General features: G+C 46.4%; 1 protein-coding gene across 3 annotated transcripts; it reads right to left on the reverse strand.

Moving 5' to 3' along the window:
• Positions 1-19: 19 nt before the first annotated feature.
• Positions 20-22641, reverse strand: si:dkeyp-9d4.3 (caskin-1). Of its 3 annotated transcripts, XM_068322120.1 has the most exons (22): positions 22408-22641; positions 17143-17194; positions 15980-16077; positions 14157-14302; positions 13931-14026; positions 13716-13837; positions 12889-12997; positions 12332-12440; positions 12086-12180; positions 11693-11807; positions 9631-9729; positions 9349-9533; positions 8686-8767; positions 7867-7937; positions 6294-6318; positions 6074-6162; positions 5581-5682; positions 5362-5500; positions 4483-5294; positions 3747-4401; positions 2561-3113; positions 20-2025 (listed from the first exon to the last, which is right to left on the reverse strand). In XM_068322120.1, the coding sequence occupies exons 1-22, from the start codon at positions 22499-22501 to the stop codon at positions 1929-1931; spliced, it is 3945 nt and encodes a 1314-aa protein (XP_068178221.1). In that variant the 5' UTR covers positions 22502-22641; the 3' UTR covers positions 20-1928. The 3 variants fall into 3 exon arrangements, with proteins under 3 accessions (XP_068178221.1, XP_068178222.1, XP_068178224.1); XM_068322121.1 differs by lacking the exon at positions 6074-6162 and having other exon boundaries at positions 6211-6318; XM_068322123.1 differs by lacking the exons at positions 6074-6162; positions 6294-6318 and having other exon boundaries at positions 20-2061.
• Between the last annotated feature and the right edge of the window lie 1246 nt (positions 22642-23887).

Consider the following 23887-nt stretch of genomic DNA (forward strand, 5'->3'; position numbering starts at 1 on the left):
AATTCCAGTTTTGGTTTACTCCAACAAGTTGCCATAAAGAACAGATGAGTAGGTGTATGATATCTAAAAGAAACACATTTTAGAGAGACATTTAAGGTTTAATTTACACATTTATTCAGGTCACAGCTGTACAGGAATGCATCATCACAGCAGAAACACAACCTAAACCCAACCATGGCACAACAGCCATCACAACATCCAGAACTCAACCATAAAAGTAAACAGGCTCAATCAGCGTACCCTAATTCAATGTACTATTTATTGTCATTATTATTATTCACATAGAACCATCTGTCTCTCAAATATATCTTTGTTTTTTTTTTTCAAAGAGCATAAAAATACAAGAGGACTCTTCATTGGGATGAACACTGCTGGTTGATCCACTATCTGGGGGAGGGAAGGGGGGTGACGACCACTGAAAACTGGGGCGCTGTAGTGGAGCAGAGCCAATTTATTACAGGTTAGGGACTCGCACAAGGCTTCTCAATGGTTACAGGAGGACTGCAGACATTAAGTTTAGGGACACAACTCAATTTATAAGCTACTTTTGACATCACACACACACAAGGAAGGGGTTGGCATGGAGACAGAAAAAAAACTTTGCCTTGGATGTTGGAAATAAAAAAAGAAAATATTGATTATATTAAATAACACTACCAAGGCACAGAGAGATGCAGATTTAACAAAACAGACATGGAGGGAGATAAAAAGGGGGGGAAGACAAGATGGACGGTGGGCAGATTAGAGGCAGTTTCACTAACCAACACTAGGGGGAGCTCTAACAGCTCAAAAACCCAGGTACAGTATATTATAAACTATGCATACTGGATGTACTATAGAAAGCATTGAAATATAGGATTATCTTTCAAAAACACTGTTCACTGCAGCAGGACAAAGGGAAACACCGCATGAGTGTGTGCTTTTATATACTGGTGTGTGTGTCTTTGCATGTAAATGTGCATGAAATATGTGTGTATCCACGCAAACCTCAACACCACCGAAGCAGAACACCAGATTACAACCAACGTCATGTGCATACGTGAATGTGTGTGTGCGTGTAGATGCGTTTTATGTGAAGGTTCTATATTGTCGTTCCAATCTAGCTACTGTACGAGTGGGAAGACACTGACATGAGCATCAGCAGGGACCACGCACACACACACACACACACACACGCGCGCGCACACACACACACACACATACACACACACTCTAAACGACAACAACAGCAACAGTAAGAACAATAGCAACAACAGCAACATGAAGAGAGACAACACACAGGTCAGGAAGTCCGGCTAACCCACAATCCTCCCCTCGCGTGGAAGAGAAACAGAGGCTATGATTCACCTGGAAAAATGCAACCTTTGTTTTTGACATTGCAGGAGACGGACTCAGAAAAGCAGCCGTTCTATGTGCTTTTTTAAAATTCCCTCCGGCGCAACGTTTGCATGTCTCATCTATCCATCCAACAATCTACCTGTTTGTCTGTTTGTGTGCTTATTTTAGCAAGCAATATGCTTATGTGTCTGCCACCCTGTCTCACTGAGTTAGGATCTCTGCCAGAGTCTGTAGAGAGAAAAGGATGAGGAGGATGATTGTGCTTCTCGATGCATGCAGCCGTCTGAGGCTGGGCGGCGGCGTTGGCCGCGACGCGCTGGGCTGCAGAGGTCAGAGGTTGTGTGGGAGTGGCCTCCTGGCATCGGGAGGCAAACTAGAGCTACCACCCCAGATGAAGAGAAGACTCCCTCCTCGGTATATATTGTACAAGGCTACATGAGAAGCGCTCAACACACACTCACACACATGCACACACTCCCTATAGAGCGCCAGCATCGAGCCTTTGGAGTCTTGATACACCTACGCATGATTGGGGAGGGGGAGGAGGAGGAAGGGGAAGGTCTTCTTGGAAGTGAGGCTCAGGCAGGAGATCAGTCCAACATTGCATCCAGTTGATCTGCCAAGTCGTCAAACATGCTGCCGATGTCATCCAAGATGGAGACGGTCGTCTTTTTCGTGGAAAGAGAGCTGGAAGGAGAGGAAGCAGAGAAAGGAAGAGCGCAGCTGATAATGAGGCAGTCACAGGATTAGATGGGAGATGTGGAGAAGAGAGTGGGAGCATTTTCACATCATTAATTAGCATTTTAAAAGGATCTTTTAATGCTATTCCTCCGCTAAGTCAAACAAGAATCTCTTGAATACAGTAATTTCTGCACTATAAGGCGCACTGGATTATAAGGCACACCCTTAATGAATTATTTATTTTATAATTTATTCCATATATAAGGCACACCGGATTATAAGGCGCATGTAAATGTGCATGCAACTAGCCTGCAACTAGCCAGGCTAACCGCTTTCCCCCTTGCTTTCAGTTGCCATGCTAATACATCCCTGCCGCCAGCTCTGACATCAACTCTCAGGTAAAAAACAGCTACGAAATATTTGAAAGATTTTCGAGATTTTTGTTGAATTTACTTGATATTTTTAATTTTAATTTTTTTAAATTATTTTTTTTAATTTTGATGAAGTACATTTTTTAGATCTCAGATAAAATCCGACTCACTCATTTTGAGCGTCCTCCTTATTGATTTTGTGTTCGACGGCCTGCACCGCTGCAGCCAGAGAGGCGCTGGTCTCCTCCAACCGATGCTGCACCTGCTCCTCTTCCTCCACCTGAGCCTCTGTCTCTCCTACAACCTCCTCCTCTTCCTCCTTCTTCCTCTCGTCCTCCTTGTGCCTCTCCCTCCTACCCTCCTCTTCCTCTCTCCTCCTCTCCTCTTCCTCCTCCACCTCCCGTCCGACCAGGAGGTCGATGGAGAGACCAGCGATGGAGGAGCGGGGAGGTTTGACAGGGTGAGGCGAGGGGGTGGAGGGACTCTGGGCTGGTGAGGGGGAAGCAAGAGGGAGTCCTGGAGAGAGGGAGGGGGCAGAGGGGGTGTCAGGAGCTGGAAGGGGAGCGGGGCGTGAGGAGGAAGGTTTGGGGCCATCTGCCGGTGGACTCGTAGCAGCGGGACCGGGGCTCATGGCGGCTGGAGTTGCTATTGCTTTGCCTGGTTTAGGAGCGGTGGGGGGCCCACGAGGTTTTGGCGACACCGGGGGAGGAACACGCTTCGGCTCTGGTTGGAAAGAGACAGGAAATGATGTCACTTTTTGTGAAATAACACACGACAGATAATGAAGGTCACGATTATAAGACCCGCCAGACGAGCTGGATTGAAAGTCTACTTATCACATTAACCTGATTCAACCTGATTTAATCTGGTTCAACCTGATTCAACCTAAGATTCAACCTGATTTAATCTGGTTCAACCTGATTCAACCTAAGATTCAACCTGATTTAATCTGGTTCAACCTGATTCGACCTAAGATTCAACCTGATTTAATCTGGTTCAACCTGATTCAACCTAAAATTCAACCTGATTTAATCTGGTTCAACCTAATTTAATCTGATTTAACCTGATTTAACATGATTCGACCTGATTCAATCTGATTTCATCTGATTGAACCCTATTCAACCTGATTTAAGCTGATTCAGACTGATTCCACCTAATTCAGCCTGAACTGATTGATTTAAACTTGACCTGATCAACCTGATTCAACCTGATTTAAGGTGATCCAAACTGATTCAACCTGATTTTTCCAGATTCACGAAAGCTTGAGATTCTTAACGTAGCAGAAACAAGGAAGGGAATAACTTTAAAAGTGGGGCCGGACTAAAACCCACTTCCTGGCTCTTGTTTGCGTCTCACCAGGACTCTGGGCCGGTTCTGCGTCATCAGGCCCGGGTATGGGGACCCTGCGGGTCGGGGTCGGGGGGTCAGCTTGCGCCTTCCTCAGGCTGACTGCAGATGGTTTGGGCGACACCGACGGCTTCAGGGACTTCCTGGCCTCCATCCACTCACAGCTGTCCTTGCCGGCCTCCGTCCTGTCGACCTCGGATGCCGTCCTCCGCCTCAGGACCACGCCCCCGTTCTGCTGCGGCTCGCCTCCATCTTTACGGCCACCGTCTGCTTGACCGCCGAGAGCGTCCGATTGGTTATTGCTTTGAACGCCCCGTTCCGTGTGCTCGGACGCGCGGGGTCTCCTGCGGACGGTGTCTGAGCCAGTTGTCATGGTAACCACGGTGGTCGTGGCAGACGTGGGCGGTCCGGAGTCTGTCGCCGGCGGGCGTGGCCTCCTCCGCAGCGTCGATGTGCCGTCGGCGACCTCCGATGACCAGGAGCCCATGGTGGAGCGGGGGCGGGGCTCCGGACGCCGCAGCGGCGCTTCCTGAGGTAACAAATCCGCCCGGGCGCCGGGGAGACCTTCTGCTCCGCTGATGGTTCTGCGGCGACTTAAGACGTCATCATCCTCCGTTCCCAGACCGCCCGCCCCTGCCTGGCGACGGAGCGTGGGCGGGCTCACCTAGAGATCACATGACTGTTACTCATGCATACCAAAACCCCTCCCCCTTTTGAACATGTGACTCTTATCCTCCAAGCCCACCTGCAGGTAGTTGTTGCCTTCTCCCAGACTCCTCGGCAGGGTTTTGGCGCCGCTGACGATGGTCGTTTCCAACATGGCGGCGAGGCTGCGAACGCTCCCAGAAGCCCCCTCTGACCTCTCCAGGCCTCCTGAATCCTGGGACCGGTAAGCCGACGCCAGGCTGCCGCAGTCGCTCGCTCGCCGCTCCCGATAGGTCGGCAGGCCGAGAAACCCCTCCCCCTGTCCGTCTCCCTCCTCGTCACCCCCGGTGATGGAAGAACAAGAGCGTTTCGGGGGCGTCGGGGGCCGGCCTTTCCGGCGAGGGCGGAGCGTGACGGACGATTGGCTCCGGTTGACGGTGACGTCATTCGGGCTGGCGGTGTGGGCGGAGCTACTGCGACACACGGTGGCATATCTGGAGTCCGATTCTGAACCAATCAGACTGTGAGTTCTCCGCCGCTCTTCTTCCTCGCTGGGGAGTCGGAGCAGCGGCACCGACGAATCCGCCGCCACCGCTGTCGCCGCCTGAGCGGAGGGGCGTGGCCTCGCCCTGGGGGAGGGCTGTTGGGCGTGGCTGTGCGTCGGTGTGTGAGGTGGCGTTTGTTTTGTCGCGTGGGGAGGGGTTTGTGAACGGGCCAGACCCGGGCGGGGTTTGGCCAGCGGGCTGGGGGCTCCGTCCCTCTGCTTCCTCGCCTCCCTCTGGTGGTCGGATCCGGCACTGCCGTCCACGCCGGATCGAGGCGTGGGGGGTTTCTGAGGAGAACCGGAGGGGCTTTCTCCTCTCTGCAGCGCCTTCAGCCGTTTCACCCCCAACATCAGCTTCTTCTGATGGCCTGAGTCAGAAGATCAAGGTCATTTGAAGGTCGGATGTTTTGTTAGAAAATAGTTTTATTTATTTACCCAGTTTATTAATGCCGATCTCCTGTAGGTCCTCCAGACTGATGTCGGAGATGAAGTCGATGTTCTCGTAGCCGTTCTGCACCAGAACCTGGTAGTACTGATTCAGACCCAGGTGAGACAGCCAGTCTGCAAGGTTGGCCTGAAACACGAGCAGCACCGATCAGAACACACAGAGCCGTGTTCTACCGGTTCTCGCAGCAGAACACGTGAGAACCTTACGGGCTTGTGGTCTGGTAGCCAATCAGAGGAGGGCAGCCGGCTGATCTCTGACGCTAACTTCTTCCGATGTCCGGGCTTCATGACGCCGATCGCCGTCAGGTCCTTCAACGCAAAACAGAGTCAGTCAGGAGGAGAAAGTGCTTCCTGTTTCGTTTAAATGTAAACAGTTTAATGAGCTGTGTGTGTGTGTGTGTGTGTGTGTGTGTGTGTGTGTGTGTGTGTGTGTGTGTGTGTGTGTGTCTCCCCCCCCACCCGGACAGGGTTTACATCATATCATTGTTAACGCTTCAATGCACTCACACGCACGGACATACACACACATACACACACACACACACACACACACACACACGCATGGACATACTCACAAACACACACACACACACACACACACACACACACACACACACACACACGGAGCAGCGTTATGTGTGAACACTGGTGCTGATGAAGACAGAGGATGAGGAGTGACTGGTTCAGGCTCAGGACTCACACCGGGGGGGTCAGGTGACAGAGACAGGAGGGTCATGATGACATCATCCAGGTCAGGGGGGGCTGACTGACAGCTGTGCAGGGCGGAGCCTTGACAGACAAGGGGCAGGGCGTGAGGGCGTGAGGTAGTGACCTTACCTCGAGGGTCATGTGGCTAATGGTGTCTAGATCGTATCCCGCCGTGAGGAAGTGGGTGGTGTAGAACTGCAGCTGAAACTCACCCAGCCACGCCACTACTGCCTGCTTCTAGAACACAGAACACAGAACACTACTGCCTGCTTCTAGAACACAGAACACTACTGCCTGCTTCTAGAACTCCGAACACAGAACACTACTGCCTGCTTCTAGAACACAGAACACTACTGCCAGCTTCTAGAACTCAGAACACTACTTCCTGTCTCTAGAACATTGAACACTGCTGCCTGCTTCTAGAACACAGAACACATAGCACTACTGTCTGCCTCTAGAACACAGAATATTACTGCCTGCTTCTAGAACACAAAACACTACTTTCTACTTCTAGAACACAGAACGCTACTGCCTGTTTCTATAACACAGAAATTTACTACCTGCTTCTAGAACACAAAACACTACTGTCTGCTTCTAGAACCCAGACCCCAGAACACTACTGCCTGTCTCTAGAACACAGAACACTACTGCCTGCTTGTAGAACACAGAACACTACTGCCTGCTTGTAGAACACAGAACACTACTGACTGCTTCTAGAACACAGAACACTACTGCCTGCTTGTAGAACACAGAACACTAATGCCTGCTTCTAGAACACAGATTATTACTGCCTGCTTCTAGAACATAAAACACTACTTTCTACTTCTAGAACACAGAACACTACTGTCTGCTTCTGGAACACAGAACACGGAACACTCCTGTCTGCTTCTAGAACACAGAACACTACTGCATAGTTCTAGAACACAGAACACTGAACTCTACTTCCCAATTCTAGAACACAGAATCTTACTGCATGGTTCTAGAAAGCAGATCACAGAACATTACTGTCTACTTCTATAACACAGAACACATACTGTAACACTAGTGCATTGTTCTAGAACACAGAAAACCAAACTCTACTGCCTCTATTACTTGGTTCTAGAACACTACTGCCTGCTTTTAGAATACAGAACTCTAATGTCTGGTTCTAGTAACAGAACACAGAACACTACTTCCTACTTCCAGAACATAAAACTCAGAAGACTACTGCCTGTTTTCAAACGTCTAGAAAACAGAATAGTACTGCCTGCTTCTAGAAACAGAACACCAATGCCTGTTCCTAGAACACTATTACTTGGTTCTAGAACACAGAACAGAGAGCATTACTTCCTGGTTCTAGAACCAGAGATCAAAACAGTACTGCCTGCTTCTACCTCTCCAGTCATAATGGTTCTATGCCCTCAGCTCCTGTTTCAATGCTCCTCAGCTCCTTAGAACTCTACTTGTTCACCTGACATCCAGTCAGAAGGAACTGAACCCTCGGTTTCCCAGAATGCACCGCTGCTTCTAGAGAGGCCAGAACCCCAACAGGCGCCTGGTGTCTCTGTGTGGTGTTAGAGCTGGGGAGGGATTGGGGGGGACAGGACCGCAACTAACTCCTGGATGTGTCTGTCACTCTGCCTGTCTCCATGTTGACGCACTCACATCCCCATCCTCGGGGGTGTTGTCTGTTCAGGTGCAACACCCCCCAGCGCCCTTTGACCCGCCTCTCTAGAAGCCGTTCTCTCCAACCAGTGAGCCGGTTGAGAGCAAAATAAGGAAGAGAACCCAACCATGAAAACTCACTTTCCCATCATCCTCCTCTGCCTTCCGCTCAAACGGCCGCTGTTCATGAACGGTGATGGAGCTGGAGGAGCCTGGAAACAAGGAGGGAAAAGCTTGTTGTTTCACACTTTTCACACATGATGGATTCCTCTCAACATGGAGTAAATCACTACTATAAATGAGCATTTTCTAATTGACTGATCAGTTATTTATTCAAGAAATGATGTTGAAACAATTCTTCCCCTGAAATCTTAAAACTTCTACTCAACTATTAAGAGATAAACAGCCTTGGAATTGAGCTTGATAACCTTAAAATCAATAAATCAATTGATGCTCTCTGTGCCGTGTGTCATTATTACTGTGATAACCAGCTTTCGTGCTGTATTTGTGGTGTTTTTGCGCTACACTTCCTACCTTCACCTTAAACCAGCCGCCTGAGGGAGATTAAAATCAGCTAATTGTATGTTTCTTTCAAAGTGAAGGTAGCAATTAGCCAAGACCGAATTCAAGGGCAGCAGAGGTGACGCAATATAAATATCCATCCGCATCACTGAATGTAAGACATATTCCAAACACCCGCTGAGTGTCTGGAGCAGCTTTTCATGAATAACACAAAGATTTAAATGGCTTCATACAGAGATGAGCGTGGAGCACGCTGCTCGCCTCTGACGCAAACAGGCAGGCGGTCTTCAGAGGGTCAGGATGACTGAAAGTCACCCAGACGATCATTTATTCTCCAATGCAGCATCAAAAAGACGAGGACGGCGAGCAGGAGGCAGCAGAAAAACAGACTTTTATTTTGAAAAACGCCGCCTCAGGGTGTGTTCCTGTAGGACTTACTTGCTGACTGCTCTACAGACTGGGACTGCTCCAGGAGGTGCTCCTTGGCTTTTACCGACTGGGACAGCACTGTGGCCAGGAGCTACAATCACACACACACACACACACACACACACACACACACACACACACACACACACACACACACACACACACACACTCTAAATGCTTTGCAAATTCTTTACTTCCACTTACGTTAGACACCCACATACACCTGTCATCAATGATTTGTTATTGGATTATCTATAATCTACCAAGTGTTTAACTCTTTCCTCTTAAGACAGCAAATCATTTGTCCAGACTAGGGTTCAGATCGGGTTCGAGCTCATCAATTTTCCCTTTTAGGTGTCAGAGGTCACCTATAAGAGATACATGAGTTGTCCTGGTGATTGCCTCCTTACTTAGTCGAAAGAAAATTTACAAGACACACACATGAAATATTTACTCAGGCATAATCACTCCCAATCCCAGAGGTGTCTTGTGACTTCAGTTCAGTGGACTAAGTTCTTTTTTAGTGAGATTCCAGCTTGTGACCTCCTTCCTGCTGTGTTTACAACCTTAGAATAAATAACGTCCTCCTAGCGGAGTGTGGGAAACGATGCTAAGTAGGATGTTTGTGTGTTACTGTGCACAGGCGTGTAACCCAAACCATCGTCTACCTACCTTGACGCCTTCGGCTTGTGCGTGCAGACCTGGTGCGTTAAGGCCGTGCGTGTTGACCCCCGGTGTGGACGCCGGGTGAGGGCTGGGGGCCGGGGTCGTCAGTACGTGAGTGTTTCCAGAGCTCTGCAAGCTGCTGGACGAGCGCACGCTGCCGATGCTACCCACGCTGCCGCTGCGTTCACCACCTAAACACACACACACACACACACGTCGAGGTATTATATAGATGTCAGTGAAGCTTGTGGCTTTGCACGTCACGTGAAAACACATCCGTGAGTTTACCTGCCAAAGGTTTGCGTAGCACCCAGATGTCCTCGCTGGTGCTGCTCTGCTGTCCGAGTGTTGGAGAGCCTTGAGGGCTCGGCTCAGCAGTCCGCGAACCTGTCACGCACACACACACACATGCACACACATGCACTTTACTATTATTGTAATTTATTAATCAAGAAGAAAAATAACGCAGTGACACATCTGGGGTTTCAGCGCCGGTCAAAAGTTTGGATCAAATATATTTTGAGATTCTTCAAAATTCGCCACCCTTCCATGTTTTCACACTCTTGGCATCCTCTCAATCAGCCTCATGATGACGTCACACCTCCTCTTCCTCCCTGTTGCCCATTGGGAGCCAAAGGTACCTGTGCTCCTTGAATTAACGTCCCCCAGCATGTCGATTAAGGTAATGCTGATAGGGTGCAAAAACTATCACTTTGAAGAATCTAAAATATGGCATGTATTTTGTTTTAAAACACTTTTTTATTCACTACATTATTCCATGCATGTCCGCTAAAAGCTATGAATACACAGGTGTCCAAACTTTTGACTGGTGCCATATTTAAAAAAAAGCTTTCTTACGAAATAAATAATTTTAATTTGTCTTGTCTGCACAATATTGATAATATTGCACCATTCAAGAAAATTACTTTAATTTAAATAAAACATACAATGATTAAGTTTGTTATTGCATATAAAAGAGTGACAAATGTCTCCCTGTTTTCTATAACAGGTCCAATTTGTGACATTTTATTTTTTTAAAAATGGTGCCTTTAATTTGAAAGTTCAGTTAAAGGTTCAGTTCTCTCAAACTGCAAGAAGGTGATTGCAGTTAGTGGATGCAGCGTTAATGAATAGACATTAATAATCAATACACAGAATGATCTGTGGACGGTTTCCAGTCTGTATTGTTTTTATATTTTAGGTAAAAAAATAGTTCCTTATGAGCAAGAAATCTGTCAGAATGACTGAATAAATGATGGAATTGACCTTTTAGCCATTAGGGTGAACTGAACCTTTATGATACACACATATAATTCACATTTACACACCCACACACCCACACACACACATATAAAATATAAATATAGCTGCAGTGATGCAGGAACAAGCAGATAGATCTTATATTCTATATGTGTTCTTCGTCAAACAGTGAAGTCTCTTGATGTGTGTCTTATAGTGATGCTACAGTATGTACCTGTCTGACTCTGCTGCTCCTGAGAAGAGGAGAGAAGAGGAGGAGGAGGAGGGGGAGGAAGAGGAGGAGGAGGAGGAGGAGGAGGGGTCGACAGAGAAGGAGGAGAGATGGGAAGAGGAACGTACCCAAAGGAGGAGAAGCGAGGCGGGGGTTGTGTGTGGGGGTGAAGGAGAGGAGGGGGAGGCAGATGAAGGGGAAGGACTTTGGATGGGGGGTATGAGTGACCGTTGGCTGAGGTGATGGGACAGGGGTTGGGCCTGCGGAGGAGGAGGGTGTGGCACTGCAAGGAGGGGGAGTAACCTGGATATGAGCCAGGAAGAATGGGGAGGTGGGGAGGTGGGGGGTGGCAAAACAACAACAACAACAACAACAACAACACAACACAACAACAACTGATCAGTCAAGTTGAAACAAAAGAAATCTAATCAGATCTGAAAACGTGTTAAATAAGATTAAAATCAAAATATGAGAAAAGAATGCATCCAAAAATCCACAGGGAATAAACTCTATAAATTATATTATAATCCCAACGCAGCAACACAGCAAACAAACTATGAACAAAAGCATCTACACGGGTTTGTCAGCAGGGGTGAGGAGAGGGGAGGGGAGGAAGGGGAGGAGCAAGGAGGGAACAGCGTCCAATAGGGAACAGCGTCTGATCAATGGAGTTGATTGACAGGTCGGGAAAACGGGATGAACGGCCTCCAGAAGCCGATGGCGCTGCAGCTAGCAACGATTAATGATCAGCTATCGCTACACAACAGCTGCTGAACACACACAGACACACACACACACACACACACACACACACACACACACACACACACACACACACACACACACACACACACACACAGCTGGGAGGCGGGTGGTCACCTGCCCTCTTGATGACTTCCACCATGTTGGAGGGGAAGTAGCCCACGCGGTCATTTCCTGTGCGGTTGTCGTGAATGCAACCTTTCCATCGGCCGTCGGAGTGCTGCTCCAGCACCTGTGTGCCGAAACACACACACACACACACACACACACACACACACACACACACACACACACACACACACACACACACACACACACACACACACACACACACACACACACACACACACACACACACACACACAAACACACAACATCTCATCTAGAAGCTGCTCACACTTCATTTCAAATGAAGCACAAATAACATAAACTGCAAGAAGAAATGTTGTACGGATATGTAGAAATTTTTTAAAATTTCTTGACATGCATGCAACATTTTTCTCAACCTACAGTGATGATGTCTCCAGCTTTTATGTTGAGGCTGGTCAGGTCGTAGTTGTTGCAGTAATCCTTCAGCGCACGGACCTGCATGGCGGCTGAAGCGTCTGCAAGATGAGAGATCAGGAAAGCGAAGGAAGAGTGGAAATGAAGAGGATGAAGAGGAAGATATGCACAGGAAACGTCGTGCATTTTCCACATCTTTGTAAATTAGGAGTTAACAGTGTCTGGAGGCAGCGACGGTGAGTTGGTGCTGACCTCTCAGCAGCTGTTTGATCTCCCGGCTGGCCTGTGTGGTGGTGAACTGGTTCACGATGTCCAGGGCGGTTTGGCTCAGAGTGTTTCTCACTCCTGCACTGATGCCGCTCTGGATGGAAACAGGAAAAGAATAAAAAAGTGACTAAAAATGAAAGATGAAACCACATCGGTTCATAACAGGGGGAGGCGGAGGAGGGGGGGTGCGCACACACGATGCATTTGTTGGTTGGGCTGCAAAAATTTGTCGCACTGTACTTGCTGCCTCAGCAATAATATCTGAATTCATCCGAGGTGACAAAAGGATTAAAAAAAAAACCACAACGAGGCTGATCTGAATGCTGCATGACAGGTAGGACGCTAGCCAGGCTGCTACGCTTTTTATGTAACAAGCAAACGTATCCCACAGGCTCGGGCAGACAGCTCGCTGGGACGAATGCCAGGCGCTGAGGTGTAAAGTTGCTCAGCTGTGCAGCGGCGGGGAAGCGGCTTCAACAACAGTTGCCTTTGGAAGCATATTTCGCAGACAGACAGGAAGGGAGACGGGAAGGGAGACTCACATCCAGCAGCAGGCGGACGACCTCCGTCTTCCCACAAAGCGCCGCCTGATGCAGCGCCGTGCCAGACTCAGACTGTCTGTTGATATCGATGCCAGCCTGAATCAGCAGCCTGCAGCACAAAGTATTAATACCAGCCTTTATCTTTCATAATTATGTTCAATTAGTGCTTCTATAGAATATTAAACCATAAGTGAAAATAAAACATTGTGGGATTCATCATTTAATTAACTTTGCCAAAAGTCTCTTTTGACTTGCCTCTTTGCAGGTGTTTTATTGATTAGCAGCTGTAAAGAAGTCAAATATAACCTAATCTAATCTGTTTTCTCTCTCAAACATTAAAAAAATTGCACAATTGATGGAGTTTCACCCACATTTTCAAACACAGACGTTTAAATGAATTGTCATTCCTCTTTCTTGAGGTTTGAGTCCCTTAAAGGTTCGTTTATGCTCCGCTTCAGACATTATTACCTTTCCTTCATACTGTGCGTTTATTTTATTCACATTTGGGCACGACTTTTAAAAAGCTTTACGACTACAGAAGACGAAACGGAGCAGAACCAACTAAAACAGCTAGGGGGCAGCGTAGTTATATTTTCGTCAGGACAAGACGAATATCTTCAGACACCAACAAAAAGACAAAAGGTAACGTAAGGTTAAATTTAAGTCAGTAAACTCCCTGTAAATGTATTAAATGTCCCGACGGACCGGACAGCTGCTTCATTATCATTCAGGTTATGTTGAGTTCCTTCTTTACCACCTGTCTGATTGGACCTACTGGGCCTACATGGTATTTAAATCATTGAGCTGTATAACAACATATAATATACCTTATGACGTCGATGTGTCCGTTCTTCGCAGCGAGATGCAGCGGCGACACTCCGTTTGGGTCGGAGGGTTTCGGTTCCAACATGGCGGCACACATGTTGCTGCTGAGCAGGAGCTGGACCACCTAAAAACAGCAACACAACAAGCGTCATGGAGTCGTTTTTTACGGATACGTCTAGTTTTTGGTGCATTTATTTCAACTGAAGTCAAATCTCACTGCAACGCGTCCAAATTCACAGGCGAGGTCCAGAGGAGTCTTCCCAGCCGAGTCGGAGATACACGGGTTGGATTGGTGCTGTAGCAACATCTCCGACTGTAACGCACAATCACACAACGTAGATCGGTAGCTGGTAAAAACCACACACACACACACACACACACACACACACACACACACACACACACACACACACACACACACACACACACAACCGCTACGGTACCCCGTCGTAGTGTCCGTGCTGGGATGACAGGTGGAGGGGGATCTGGCCTTCGTCCGACTGTCCGTTGACCGATGAGCCAGACTTCAGCAGCATTTTCATTGGTTCAGTCTTCCCCTGCCACGCAGCATAATGCAGGGGACGCATCCCTGCACAAACACACACACTGAGGTCATTTCAAAGCCCAAATCCTCTGGTTTCAGGTCCTCAGATGTTGAGTTTGGGGCCAAACAAGACATTTTGTCAATGACATTAAGGGTCCTGGGCTAGTTTTAGGTCATTATTACACCAAAACTTTGTTACAAAGATACTGAAACATAGATTATGGATGCTTCCAAGATAAAAATCTCCACATCAGCCACATTTAAGAAGACCTGGATGCTGCAGTCAGTGCTTAACATTCAAGATTATGCAAAGATCACCTCGGCCCAGTGCAAAAATCCATCATTGAGTCATTTCCAATGCCTCCAACCATGAGACGCTAAACGCTAGCAGTGAGCATGTTTCTCTTGGCAGCATCCCAAGACCCCCCAGTCTTGATACCAGCGACAAGCCACACCGTCAGGATGAATAAGGATCCCCCCCCAGGCCTGGTTGGCATGAGGGAGTCCTGACTCAGACAAGAGGTGCCGGGATAGTGAAGGAGCACAATGACTGGAGCCGTGACAGGAGAGGGCGCCGGAAGACGTGAAGGGATGCGACGGAAAATGTCTCCGCTCCATCTTCAGATTAAACCCTCCCATGACCTGGTGGCAGAGCAGAGGACCTGCCTCTCATTTTTACAACAGGAACAAAAAAAACTTCCTGATTTTGGAACATCGATGCCAAGAATTTCCTGAATGGAGAGTTGGTTGTTTGGCAGTCGTCATTGTTCCTTTGTTTTTTGACGGAAAGTAAAACCCAGAAGCCAAAACTTGCAGGATGTCCTGGTTGGCAACCTGATGTAAGAACATTTTGTATTAAAGTGTGGATGAGGATCAGATCCTCTAAGTAAGGGGAAACAGTTCCTTAATCTAGAAGCTGCAATAACTGACTGACTGATTGCTGCAAATGTGATGCAGATCCAGATTCTGGAAGGGTTCTTGAGGTTTGTCTGCTTCAGACGCCTTCTTCAAATCCCACCAGAGATTTTCTCAGGTCCACCAGGCTAATGAGGCGGACTCTGGAATGATCCAGAACACCTTCTGGATCCAGGCCTCGGTGCATTCTAGGGTATGTTTGGGATCGCTGCCCCTTTGGAACATCCAATCACGTCGGAGCTTCGTCTTCCTCACAGATGGAATTGTTTTTTCTAGGATCTCCAGATCCCTGATGGAATCCATCTGACTCCCTATTGGTCAGGTTTCCAGTGTTTTCCCGGAGCGTTAGTCGGAATGTTGCTTTGAATGTGAAAAGAATATAAAATCTGCAGCACTGACTCGTATATTACACCAAAGAACTTGATTTTTTAATGAGGATGGAATAATCCTCTCTGTACTGCAGCAGCGTTTGAGACAAACTGGTCTGACTGGGAGTGGAGGGAACATTCTGGGGGGAATATATCTCCCATCTGCTCTGAGAATTCTCCGCCACTCTGGAAGCATGAGATGGAAGTATTTGCTGCTGGGCTCTCGCCATTCTTCTTCCTATCTTGTCTTGCTTTGTTTGTTGTGCACACAAACACTTTTTATTGCACGAGCGTCTCAACGCTCACGTGGGAAACACCAGGATACAGTATTTATGTGATTTCCTGCTCTGTTGTGATTGCTTTGTGTTTTGTGTTTTTTGTTTCATGGTAACACAACCTTTCTTAAGGACACTTTGTGACGTCTGTGTGTGATTTTTACCTTTATTGTCTTTTATATCCACTGCCGCCTGGGCCTCCAGCAGCAGAGAGATCAGCTCCTTGTTACCGCTCAGAGCAGCATGGTGAAGCGGTGACAATCTTCACACACACACACACACACACACACACACACACACACACACACACACACACACACACACACACACACACACACACACATGTTCACTAAAGCAACGTAAAAAAAAACCAAAAACCAGAGCACAACTTTGCCGAAATGATCTCAGCGTGGAGCAGCTCCACCCCTCAGCTCTGTGTGTGAGAACGGGAGGGGGGCAAATGACCTACTTCCATTAATAAGCGATCTCTCTACCCTGAAGGCAAGTGTACACACAGAGATTGTGTATGTGTGTGTGTGTGTGTGTGTGTGTGTCTAATGGATCCCTGGTGGATGTAACGACCGGTCCAGGAGTCAAATCGACAAAATCATCAGTCATTACAGACGAAGCCGAGTCCAATTATCTGATTCCAATCAACATAATAAAAGAGATTTTTTTTTTTTTTTGGGCTATCTGATGGAGCCAAATGGAACAAACCATGCATGTGCACACAGAAAAGAGCCTGACCAATCGGGGAGGCTAAATATAGCAGGAATCCATAGTCGTACACTCAGAGTTGATAAGGGGACGATTCCGCGCTGAGAGACGTCGGATTTAAGGTCATTCCAGACACCGATAGCAAATCGATCACCTGGATCACCTATGGAGGTAATACTCAAGAGGCCTGACATAATGTGGTGCTGGGGGGGGACACTTCTCTATCAGATAAGCAAGGTTAAACAATTAGGTAAGAAGGTGTGTTTTCTGATTTCTGTCATTTGGTGAATGAAGATTATTTCGCTCGTAGTTTTGATCTCTGTTCCCTCCTGATATCTGGATGCAAATAGAACTACCATCATGTTTGAGGCCTGTTGTGGCTGAAAAGTTACACTAAGAGAGCAGGAAGAGTGTCAGAAATCCGGATGCTACCCTAAATACCAAATCGCACTTTCACTTTTGTAAAGTTCAAAGTCATCAATAAAAGATGGCCACGTGGAGAACCACATGACGTAAATGAAACCATTGTTGAAGAAGAAGTGAAGGAAATGAACGGAAGAAAGATGAAAATGGAACAATTGGCGGAGGAGAACGTGACTCGGTTCCTCACCCGTCTGCATCCTGGATGTTGACGTTCACTCGCTTGGCCGCTCCGAGGAGCTCTGGAACAAACAGGAGAGGAGAAATAAAGTCCAGAGATCGCTGATTTATGTCGACACTTCCTGATGATTCATTACGACTAGAATGAACTTTTTAACTCTTGGAAGCTCTAACATGAGCAACAGCTTCTCCAAACTGACTTTTACAACTGTAAAAAAAATTTTTAAAAATTAAAAAAACCCAGAGAGAACACATCTCTGCCAAGAACCATCAATCCCACACATCTGTTTAGCTTTTATATAAAAGAAGAGGAGGAGAAAAGGCAGGATTTTACTCCACCTGTTGACTCACAAAGGAAAGAGTTTGACAGATTTGAAGGATTCCTGCACTAAATTTGTATAATCCAGCATAATCCTGATAACACACAAGCAAACAAATTTACAAACAGACGGACATGAGTGGAATCATAATCTCGTAGATGGAGGTCATTTGTAAAATAGGCTTGTTTGTACATGTAAACAATGATTTTCACCATTATGCCTCATTGTTTTTGTGTTACTTTTATAAATATATTTAAATTTAAAAAAAAATAATTTAAAAAATATAGAATCTGTTATTTCCATGTAAATTTTAGATTTATGAAATAAGATTTAGTATTACTGTTCACACATTCTGAAAAGTAAGCAGACAGAGTGGCTCGTTCGTCGCTGTCTTCACTTTCTTTCTTTTTTTTTTTTTTTGTCAAACCCTCATAATCCACTGGCCATAATCTGTGGCTGTTCTATAATCTGGGGAAAAGCCTCCCCCTCTCTCTGCAGCTCTCTCTGCACTTCATCCCTTCATCCTGCTCTCACACTCTAATTTCCCCTGTAATTTGCTAAAGAGCGTGAGCTGATTGGTAGTTCTGCTGCTTCTGTTTACACGCCGCAGCTGACATCACTCTCCTGCATGCGTGTGTGTGTGTGTGTGTGTGTGTGTGTGTGTGTGTGTGTGTGTGTGTGTGTGTGTGTGTGTGTGTGTGTGTGTGTGTGTGTTGTAGGTCCCTCCCAGATCTATCTTGGATTAAATAAAGAACCCTCCCCACCCCCCACCCTACAGCACCAGCAGATGAATCAATGAGTGCCGATATCTGTGTCACCTCATCTACAATATGCAACACACCCACCTTCTTCCTCCTCCTCCTCCTCTTCCTCCTCCACCTTCCTATGCACTTTAGTTGATGATCACCTCACTTTTGCAAACTTCCTGATGTAATGCACTAATTTTTAAGTTGTATTTCCTTTTGTTTATTGGTGTTTAGTGTTTTTGAAGTTTCATCTAATGAAAAATTGTAAATTTTTTTGAATGTGATTAAAGTGTTTTTGCAAAAATCAAAAATCTTCTTTTGTAATTATTCTTCTTCTTTAGTTGATGATCAACTCACTCTTGCAAATTTCCTGATATAATGCACTGATTTTTAAATTGTATTTCTTTTTATTGGTTTTTGAGTATTTTTGAAGCACTTTAGCACTTTCATCTAATGTAAAATTGTAAAATGTTTGATTGCGATTAAAGTGTTTTTGCAAAAAATCAAAAATCTTCATCTTCCTCTTCTTCGTCTGGATGGGTCATTACTTAGTAATGCATTTATTTGCACAACCAAACTTGCTATTTTATTCATAATCCATTCATGCCTTCATATTTTTATTCATAATTCTCCCTCTAATTCTATCGGTGACCTTATATTTCAGATTCATGTCTTTTCCGCGCCTGAAAACGTTTCCCTTATGGTGTCCTTGGACCAGGGTTCATATTTTACTATGATTCTGTGCCCAGCGCTGGAACTGAGCACTGGTTACCATGGTAACCTCTCATGTGCCACGTCTGCCAATCACTTGGCAGGGATTAGTACGATATTATTCTGCAGCATCTCCCTCGGTTTGGGGCTATTTTAGAGTTTATTTAATATCAGGTGACGCTACACACATTTGAATCCGGACCATTCCAGGAGCGTCAGTGAGGCAAAAGCCCCCCCACTGGGCATTCTTCTGAAGGGGGGCGGGGGGCAGAGGTTTCTCAAGGGGTCGTCATTACCAGACATTCTCTAAAGTCCATTATCTGTAACCTCTGATTCCACCTGTCACCAAACATTTGGAGTTTGACACGCAGCCAAAGAAAACCTCTTGCTGTTATTGGCTCACGTCCAGGAAATAAATCACATTTTCATCAAAAACACAATGAGAGTTAAACAAAGACGATGTGATTGGAGGGCTGTAGGGAAAACCTAATCAGCTGTGTGCAGATATATCACCTCTCCAGACTTTCACTCTTGCGAAAAAGAGAATATTTAATCATTAGTTTCGCAAATGTTTGTGCTGTTGTTCATCACTTATAACGATGACAGAGAGCCAACAGCTAGATGGAGCAGTCTGGGGTGTAAAAGGACTTTCTTCCAGAGAACAAACAGCAATAATTGAACTGGAGTTAGTGTCGATTGTAAAGCACCACCGCTGGTTATTAATGATGGACATGAGTGGACCATAACACTGAGGTTGTGTTAGCGACCTCGGAAACAGAAGAAGCGCCTCGGATGAGAAGTGAAATCTGGTGTATTTTAATATTTCTGCATACTGATGTCTAACACTTCCTAGATTTACACTAAATAAGTTTGTATAATAAGTGCAAGAATAGAATACACTCTGCATCCATACAGCCTAAAATAAAACATTTTTAAAGTCAGGTCACGAAATCCTTCAGGAATTCGGTGGTTTTTTCTTGTTTTCATGATGGCAACAAAGAAAAACACCTTTTTCCCCCCCCACATCAAACACACCAGAAGTCAGAGGAGAATATGACCACACACACACTCACACACACACACCTTCTCTCAATAATAGCAGGATTTTGTTGGACTCTGGGATTTAAAATAATTTATTTAGCTTCTTAATGACCAAAATAAATAAATAAATAAAAATGTGTGAATGTCAAAAAAAAAAAAGTGTGAAAAAAACGGATTCCAGTTTCCCTGAGCTCACACGCACATCCTACGGCTTTTTGTATGTTTTACTTGGACGGCTTCTTAATGTCTATGTTTAAAGAGGAGTGTTGAGGAGGAGGTGATGAACATTTCATGAGGAACAACATAAAAGATGCACAATTATGATAAGGATGTCCTCATATCTCTGAGATAAGAAGCTTCATTACACCCGAGCCAAAGATAAGAGATCCGCCTCCACTGGGTTCAGAAATACTCCTCGCTTTGATCGTCAACACCTCAAAAAGTTGACTTTGAAGCCAAGTTTGACTCCAACAATCATTGTTGAAGGACGTACTTAATGAAAGAAAGGATTTGGGTTTTCACATGTGTCATGAACAAGGCTAGTTCCTGGCTGTGAGAAGTTTTCAAGTGACCAGAGACCATTGACTCTTAGCTCTGTGCTGATTAAGGGGTGAAGATTGATGGTTCATGTCATAAAGTCATTGATCAGAATTGGTCAGCTCATCATGAAAATTCAGCTGATGATTTACTGTTACACACATAAATAAATTAACAATTACCTGTAAATTACCATTTTATAACCCCCACCCCCACCCCATCATTGTTAAACTCTATGATCTTAGATTTGTGCTGTTGGTGTTTTTGACCGCCAAACTTTTTGCGATCTCCTTTTTATTTATCTTTATTTGGAGTTTGACATTGTAAATAAATGATCCGTGATATCTGATAGGAGCTTATCGATCAGATAGGACTGATCAAACAGGAGCTAACGGCTGATTTAATCTGCTATACAGCAGAATAGGGAAAGGTTCAAATTCCTACTTTTCTTATTCGCTGGTATTTAAATGGAGACATTGAAAGATTACACCGCCAACTACTGGCCAGAAGTGGAACTACAACATTTGCAGCCATTGCTGCTCTGACCTGGCTCAAAAACTTTGATAAAAAAAACGTAAATAAACAAACAAACAAACAAACAAAACATTTAGGTTTCATGAACACCGTGTAAACAGTAAAATGTTCCATCACCTCCTCTTAACACCTCCGTGGTGACATCAGCGGCTTCCTCTCCCCCACATCATGATCATACTGTTAATAATACAAACGTAACCAGGCACATGACTAACATCTGATGTGTCAAATGTGTGTGTGTGTGTGTGTGTGTGTGTGTGTGTGTGTGTGTGTGTGTGTGTTTGCATCCTGCTTCCTGTTCAATTATTCAGACATAAACCTGGATACACACTGTGACACACATGCCACCCCATAAGCCACCCTTTAACTCCTTTCCAACCTTCCATCCTCACCCTTACCTCCCCTCCCCTGCACACCTTCACCCCCCCCCCCCCCCCCACCACCACCACCACCCCCTCCTCTCTTTGTCAGTGCGCAGCGGTCTGAACACAGCTGATCCGGTCTGGCATTTGAGGAGAAGCGTTTTTCCTTTCCGTGGCACTGCTGGAATGTTCGGAGACACACACACACACACACACACACACACACACACACACACACACACACACACACACACACACACTGAGAGGAGCCCAATGGTGAAATGGTAGAGGAGGAGAGCAGTTTCAAGGCTGTAATTGAAATCTAATTATCACCTCCAGTCCCAGCTGACTGGAGCAGCAGCAGCGCTCACATTTGAGCGCCAAGAACATGCGCACACGCAAAATGTCTGCACGTGTACAATCATCACATTATTACCGCGAACATCTGGCGTCTTCACACACCGATAACCCCCCCCCCACCGTCCCGTGAGCAGTGGTGCACTTTCACCTCTAGCACTCTCCCCCGCGCGCATACACACTTATTTAATAAACACACGCGCATTTTTTAAAAAAAATATATATTTTTTTTTAATTTTATGCACGGCGTTCGTGCAGACAGAAATGATCAATGGTGTAAAAAATTTGAAGGGGTTCTTATTTCCCATTTTCCATTCTGACTGCTCTCACACATGTGCAACGTCATCACTATCACGCATCCAACGTCACAAAACACACGCGTGAATACTGGCGTCCGTGCGGGAACGCACACACACACACACACACACACACACACACACACACACACACACACACACATTAAAAAATAAAAAAAAATAAAAAAAGGGTGCACCATGAAGGTGCATCACATTTGGTATCCGTGCGTGTGTGTGTGTGTGTGTGTGTGTGTGTGTGTGTGTGTGTGTGTGTGTGTGTGTGTGTGTGTGTGTGTGTGTGTGTGTGTGTGTGTGTGTGTGTGTGTGTGTGTGTGTCACACACACAGGAGGACGGATGGAGGGATACTGACTGGCTTTTCCCGGCCGCGGTCTCTGCAGGATGCGCTGGGCTGTCAGCAGGTCCTCGGTCTTGACGGCCTGGAGCAGCTCCTGGTCCTTCCCCATGTCCCCTGACGTCCCGCCCCGGTCCGAGCGCCCCTCTCTCCTCCCTTAATCCGCTGCTACATCCTGCCGCCGCTCCGGGCCTCCCGCTGGAGCTGAGGTGCGGAGGGATGGATGCTGCCGGGACTGGGATGCTCCGGTTCGGCCAGGGGGAGTCCAGCGCTCTCCCTCCCTCCCTCCCCCCCTCCCTCCCTCCAACCGACACCGACCACCGACCCACCGCCCGACCGGACCTCGCTCGCTCTCAACCGGGATGCTCTCCGGCCGCGGGGACGCTCCGGATAAATCCCACGGACTCTGTCCGTGACGCGGATCCGCTGGGTCTGTAGGCGCGTGGCGCGTGGAGCGCGAGCGCCCTCCTATTCGCTGGGTGAAACTGGCACCGGTTAAAGCTCACGAGCCCTCAATCCGCAGTCTCTGATGTTTAACGTGTGACCGCTGTCGCCGCCGCCGCCGCCGCCGCCGCGGTGCCGGACCCGCTCGCGTCAGCCCCTGCGCGCGCACGCACGCACACATTCAGCCGCGCGCGCGCACACACACGCACACACACGCGCAGTGCCACATACGACATTATATAAACACGAGCAACTAGTGCGCGCGACGCTCCAGCGGTTGTAATCCCGGGATGCGCGTTTGCGCGTGTGCGGCGGACAAGTCAGGAGAGGTCGTTTGGCGCGTGGGTCACGCGGAACCAACAAACGCACCGACGCTCCAAGGTGTGAAATATTTATCATACATCTATGAAAATCAGGAAATTTTCATTCTTATCTTCTTTTATTACCTTTAAATTTCCTGTTTTAATTGTTTTTTTTAAATTATATTTTTAATTTTTTTAACCTTTGCCTTATTTCTGAAGCACTTTTGATTGTGTAGCTAAATAAAACGGCCTTTTCTCCACGTGTCAAGGCGGTGATGGTTTTTATTCCAACCTGCTTAAAGTTAATGAGACAAGAGATAATTTCAGCACAAGCACTCAGTTCCTGTGTGTGTGTGTGTGTGTGTGTGGGGGGTAATTAGTATTAAAGGGGCCACTGCCAGCAACATTTAGGACAGGAAGTGGAGCACATGACAGAATACAGGAATACAAGGGCTTGATTAAAGATATAAAAAAATGTGTGCACGATAAAGCCTGCCACACACACACACACACACACACACACACACACACACACACACACACACACACACACACACACATATGAAGAAATCAACTTTATGACACATATACACTCCTATACAGTATATATATACACACATGCATATATATTTATGTGTGTATGTGTGTGTCTATAATTTAACTTTAAAGTGTTGAGCTGCAGTATTTTCCAACAATGCAATTTAAAAAAATAAAACAAGTTTATTAGTTTTTTAAAAAAAAATTCTTTATTG

Source organism: Antennarius striatus, chromosome 8 (assembly GCF_040054535.1).
Source record: "Antennarius striatus isolate MH-2024 chromosome 8, ASM4005453v1, whole genome shotgun sequence".
NCBI lineage: Eukaryota > Metazoa > Chordata > Actinopteri > Lophiiformes > Antennariidae > Antennarius > Antennarius striatus.